This window comes from Marmota marmota, unplaced genomic scaffold, assembly GCF_001458135.2.
Source record: "Marmota marmota marmota unplaced genomic scaffold, marMar, whole genome shotgun sequence".
Classification (NCBI taxonomy): Eukaryota; Metazoa; Chordata; class Mammalia; order Rodentia; family Sciuridae; genus Marmota; species Marmota marmota.
In genome coordinates this window covers 4,018,486-4,024,485 of record NW_026000130.1, presented here as the reverse complement: position 1 = coordinate 4,024,485, position 6,000 = coordinate 4,018,486, and the positions used below count along the sequence as shown (strand labels likewise).

Genomic DNA, 6,000 nt, shown 5'->3' with positions numbered 1-6,000 from the left:
CCCCCCGCCGCCATGATGTTCTTTCAGAGCTCAGCAAAGCCTTGTTCCCACCTCACTCAGGTGTCCGTGGCCACTGCTGCCCAGCATTAGGCCTCCCCGTGGGAGCAGGTCTCTCAGGTAGCACTGGCCGTACCCCAAGGCTGTGCTGGCCCAGTGCTGAGAGCAGAATCCCCCAGGATGGGGAGCTGGCTTCTGTTCCCTTTCCCAAGAACCTGGGCTCCATCCTGAAGACTGACATTAGGACACCCCCTGGTGAGCCTTGTATCAGAGAGGCCAGATCCCTGGGGCTCTTCCCAGGAAATGCTTCCTGCGGATTCTCACCCAACAAATAATTTGCCTACTCCTGCCGGGAACCAGGCTGGTGCTGGATGCTTATTTGGGGGATGTTTGTGCTGTATCCTGTTGGGGATCCTGTGGCCAGGAACAGAGGCCAGCCCGGCTCACCCACAGTCCTTGGCGCCTCCCATTCTGGGCCTATGGTTTAACTGCCATCTCCCATGGAGGTGTCTGCTTGGTGGAAAGGCTTCTCTGCCACCAGGCTCCCTTCTCCGTGAGCGAGGCACGTTGGAAATGTCAGGGAATCAGCGTCTCCCTGGAGACTCCTCTGGCCCATGGCTAACCAGGTTGGTGTGCAGATCCCAGCTCCCTCGGCCCTCGGGTGAGCAAGCTCTGAAATGTGCATGCTTTGCACAGCCCCTCAAGGTCCCCAAGGCCATCGGGCACAGTTGCCCCTCGTGGAAACCTGCCTGGTCATACCCTCCACTCCTGGCCCTTCCTGGCCTATCTCGCTCACCTCTCTGCTATCCATGCTTCTTAAGAGCATCTCCCAGATAATCGACTTGGGGTCCCTGCCTACCTTTGAGGAATCCTGATGACGCAGCGTATGTGGGACAGGGCCCCTCCACCTTGGCTCTGCTGAGGTGAGGCTGGAAGTACCCTTCACAGGATGGGCTTGTCCTGTGCATGGAGGATGCTGGCCACACCCCTGGGCTCAGACCCTGGATGCCAAGTAGCAAAGCTCTCATGTTCCTCCAAGTTGTGACAACAAGAAATGTCTCCAGACATTGCCATGTGTCATCTCGGTGGGCTGATGGGTTGCAAAATTGCCCCTGCTTGAGAACCACTGGTTTCCAGAAAAGAAACCATCACTGGATACTGCTCTGCCACTGCAGGACACTCACGGGGTCCTTCCTGTTCAGGTCTCCCTTCCTTGCCTGGAGGACAGGATGACAACACTGCCCCCCACCCTGGGTCAAATTCTGAGGGGTCAGAACGATGATTTGTGAAACACCTTTCACCAGATGCAGGCCCATTCCTTAGTGGATGCTCAGGTCCCAATCGCAGGTCTCCTGTACTGAGTGCCACACGTGCCAGGCCCACTTCTGCACTCGCTGTGTCTTAATTCACCTCACCCCCAGCGTAGCTCTCCTGAGCAGGATGTCATCACCATTCCCTGTTGTGCAGAGGAGAAAACTGAGGCACAGAAAGGTAAATCAACTGATCCAAGGTCACTCGGCTGGTTTGGGGCACGGCTGGGCTTTGCACACAGGTGCCTCCAGCACCTGTGCCTCTAAGCGCCACTCCATGCCTATGGTCCTGATGGTGGGGGAGAGGGCAAAGTACTTTCACCTTCTTCAACCTTGAGGTCAGAGGCAGCCCTCAAAATGGTGACCCCACCCCCATCCTTGGTTGGAATTCTCAGGGGCCTGAGCCACACAGCGTTACCAATTTAGAAAAATCAAAAATCAACACACCTCTTCCTGTGGGCCACATTTTGCAAATAACGTTTTATTGGAACACGGCCATATTCGTTCATTCACATATGGTCTGTCATGCCACAACAGCAGGGTTCAATAATTGTGACAGAGCTCAGATGGCCCCAGGCCAAAAATACATATTATCTGGCTCTTTGTGGAGAAACCATGCAGATGTTTGCCTTAAAGAGGAAGACGATTACTTCTCCATGCGGGAGGGAAGACGTGGCTTAGCTGCTTCTACACTGCCTCCCCCTGTCATATGCTCCTGTCCCCACCACTTTATCTCTGGCCTGTCTTTGTGCACAGAGGGGCAAAGACCAGTACTACAGTGCGGACAGGTCACGGTCGGATCCTGGCCTTCCAGGCTCCTCTCTTGCTGAGGTTGTCTGTGCTGCGGTGGCCACAAGGCACATGTGCCAACCAAGCACTCGGAAGGTGTGGCTGGTGAAGTTGAAGCGTGAGGCGTACTGTGGGTGCAAAACATGCCCCAGATTTTGAAGACTTTATATGAGAAAAAGAGAATGTGTATTTTTGCATGAATAATTTTATATTGATTATATGTTGAAAGGATAACATTTTGGAAATGTTGGGTTGAAATTATTGGGACTGTTTTCACCTGTTTAACATGGCTACTGGGCAGATTTGAATTCTATGCATGGCTCTTCCATATTCCCTTGGACAGCGCTGGCCTGGGGCAGACTTCTCAACCTCAGCACTGTTGGCCTGGGGAGTCGAATAATTCTTTGAGTGTGAGGCTGTCTTGTGTGTTGCGGGGTGTTGCACAGTGCCCCTGGCCTCCAGCCACTAGGTGCTCAGAGCATTGAGCTTTTCTGCAAGTGTTGACAGCTGAAGTCTCAAGAGTCTCCAGAACCGTCCCGTTGAGAGCCGATGGGTGGGGAGACAGGAGCCAGTGGGAAACAGCAGTGGGGGTCGGGGTCAAAGCTTAGAGTCGGGCTCCTAGATTGGAATTCAGTTCACTAGCTGGAGAGCCTTGGGCATGTCACTCTATGTGCCTCAGTTTCCAAGTCTGTTAAAGAGGATGATGAGGGTACCTGCACTCAGTGAGAGACCACTGTCATTAGAGGAAGGAGAAGGGGGACTTCAGTCAAAACGTCCAGCTTTGCCAGTCACTCCTTGATGGGTCTTAGGGTGACAAAATCCTATCATCATTCAGACCCTCAACAGGGGAGAGCCGAGATAGGAGGAGTCGCCCAGGAGCCATGGGGAAAATGTGCACATCTCTGTTCCTCAGTTACTTCTGCCAAATGAGAAAACAAATGCCCCCCTTAGAGGTTCACTGTGACCATAAGACAGAGCACGGCCCAGCCCATCACCCATGCGGAGCAGTCACTTTATAAACATGAGCATTCTTTCTTCCTCTAATCAAACTCAGTATGCATGGGGGCGGCGGCTGTGGAGAGCAGGACAAGGACGGTTCGAGCCCCAAGGCACTAGTTCTTGTGGCCGTCTCCTGCCCCACCCCACACCTCGCCTTCACTAGTGCTTTCTGTTTTGTTTCAAGCTGCCCCCGACCTCTTGGCCAGCGCTTGCCCCATCTCTGTGGGCCCCGCCTGGATGATGATTGCTGCTGGTCAGTCCACGCTGGTAGTGGCCAGGGGGAGTCGGTGGGCACGAGCCAGATGGAATACCGCCCTCCCCACACCAGGCCTGAAGGAGCAGCCCCCCTGTAATGTCTGGGCTCCCCACTTCCCCCGGGGCTGGGTCCCAGCCACCTCTGCCATGTTGTCATTTGAGTCTTGGTCCAAGGGAGATGGAAGGAAGGTGCAACCGATGCCCCAGCTGTCCACCTGAAACAGACAGCTGGTAGCCCTGTGGGTCCAGCTGTGAAGGGATCCCTTGGTGAAGTCTACCAGGGTGAGGGGCTGGGATGGAGCCAGGATTGTCCCCACGTGGGCTGAGCCAATCAGTGCTTCCCTGAGACTGGCGAGGAACTGGGGATGTTTTTCTAGAACAGACTACAGGAATCACTGGCCTCTCTTGGCCGTCTCATTGGTGAGTCTGCATGGGGCAGAAGACTGTGATGCGCCACCTTGGGTGGCTGCAAGAACCATGTTCTGTGGGCAGCTTCCTTCTCTGTCCGTGGGCAGAGGCAGACCCTGCTGGCTGCCGAGCTCTGATGACCAGTGGGGTCAGGCCCCCAGCTCTCTCTCCCAATAAAGCTCTAGGGGAGAGCTGAGATAGGACGAGTTGGCCAGGAGCCATGGCATATGGGGAAATGTGCACCTCTCTGAGTTCCTGAAATGAGAATAAGAAAACCATAACCCAAGGGCCAAATCCAGCCTCGTTCTGTACATCTCTGAGCTGAGGATGGTTTTTATTTGTTTCAGTGATTGAAAGAATAAAAAGAGTGATATTTTATGACTTGTGAAAATGATGCAAAGCTCACATTTCAGTGTCCATCAACAAAGTTGCCTTGGAGCACACCCGGGCCCCTCTGTTGACATTACGAAATGCATGGCGACTTTTACACTGTGAGAGCAGAGTTGAGTGTTGAGGACATAGACCAGATGGCTCACAAGCCTAAAATACTTCCCACCCCGCAGACTGTTCAAAGCCAGACTCAGCAACAACAGCAAGGCCCTGAGCAACTTGGCAAGATCTAGTCTCAAAAAATAAAAAGGACTGGGGGTGATGCTCAGTGGCTAAGCGCCCTGGTACAAATATATATATATTTGAGGGATCTATCTCCAGGGGGTTAATTCAGAAGGTCAAGTGTACAGGATGGGCATGTGGCATTTTGATCCTGGGGATCGCCAACCCGTCGGCACCTGCTTAGCGGAGCAGCTTTCTGGCTCAGGACCATGGACAGCACCCACATGGCCTCCCCCATCCACTGCTCTCTTGCCCTGAGGTGCTCTGCCTCCTCAGTAGAGTCAGGCTCCCTCCTATCTGACCACCAGGAGCTCCCCAGGAGGCCCTCTCTGGGGACTTGAGCCCTCGGCCTTCTCAGAAGCACCCAGGAGGCTCTCCTGCTTCCCCTCAGCGTCCTGTGGGCACAGCTGAATGACAACATGGCGAGGCGTGGCCCCCTGTTTAGGTGGTTCTGGTCTCTATTCTCTTCCTCTCTGGCCATCATCTGGGGCAGCTCTGCCGTCTCTTGGGGCCTCCAGGTCTTGGTGGTGGCTTTTATTGGATCAGGGGGCTCGGGGGGCCTCAGTTGGACTGTGATCTGGATCATTCTTTCCCAGTCTCTTTCAGGGCCTTTCCCTTTCTCTGTGCCAGCCTGGAGGGTGCGGGGAGCTGCTCGCTGTGGGGAGGAGGTTTCTGTGGCCTACACAGACTTAACCAGGGCTCTTCCTTTGCCCCTTCTTCTACACCCCACAGTCCCCCAGGATCTGATGGATGTCTCCGTGAACAACCTCCCATCCCTATGGCAACCCAGCCCCCGGAAATCCTCCTGCTCGTCCTGTTCACAGAGTGGTTCAGCTGGTGGCAGCTCAACCAATGGCTGCAACCATGAGAGGTAGGAGGGGCTCGCGCTATGGTGGGGAGAGGCTGAAGGGTTACCCAGAGCTTGGTGGATGCACTGAATCTGGGGGAGGGAACACAAGCTGTGGAATCAACCAGAGCTGGATTAAATGCTGGCCCTGGTGTAGTTCTAGCTGTGGGAAGTCACTCACGTGGTTCAGTCAGGATAAGCAAGATCGAGCCATAGGAACAAATACCCCTGAACCCTGAGTGTAACTTACAGCAAACATTTTATCCTGCATTGTGTGTCCCTCATGGTGGGCCAGGAACTCTGCTCTCTGCATATTGAAGGGCAGCACTGCTGGATGTTGCCAGTCCCAGGTGACAGGCAGTGGTAACTCTGACGGGCCTTGAATCAACAATAAGTGTCCCACCAAAAATGATTACTTATAATTTCCTCTTCCAACCATTGGCCCCACCCACAGGAAACCAGGAAGTACAGCCCTACCAGGCGCCTGGAAGGAAGAAACCAAAAATATCACTTAAAGACAAATACCTCCTCAGTTTGACCCTCCACAAAATTCTTCCCTTATATGATTATGAGGAACAAATAGAATAATGTTTTAAGGTGGCCAGCACACAGAACCTGACACGTGGCAGTGTTCAGTAAATGACACTGTTTTCTTGTTCCAAGTTAAAGCTCAAGTTCACCTCTGTCCTTACCCACAGAGCTCTTGTCTCTTTGGAACTATTCGGCCATTCATGAGCTTGGTCTAGTTTCCCACTGGCCCCGCTTGGTGTGGCCAGGGAGACT

The 6,000-nt window shown here is 53.7% G+C and overlaps 1 protein-coding gene across 6 annotated transcripts in view; it reads left to right on the top strand.

The window, feature by feature from the left end:
* Sgsm1 (small G protein signaling modulator 1) overlaps positions 1–6,000 on the top strand; it is a 71,201-nt gene that overhangs the window by 28,124 nt on the left and 37,077 nt on the right. For 3 of the 6 annotated variants that reach the window (XM_048784971.1, XM_015500239.2, XM_048784972.1), the window contains 2 exons: positions 3,280–3,444; positions 5,103–5,241. In XM_048784971.1, coding sequence (XP_048640928.1) covers positions 3,280–3,444; positions 5,103–5,241 — 304 coding nt within the window. The remainder of the gene's footprint in view (positions 1–3,279; positions 3,445–5,102; positions 5,242–6,000) is intronic. The other 3 variants (XM_048784974.1, XM_015500240.2, XM_048784973.1) reach the window with 2 other exon arrangements.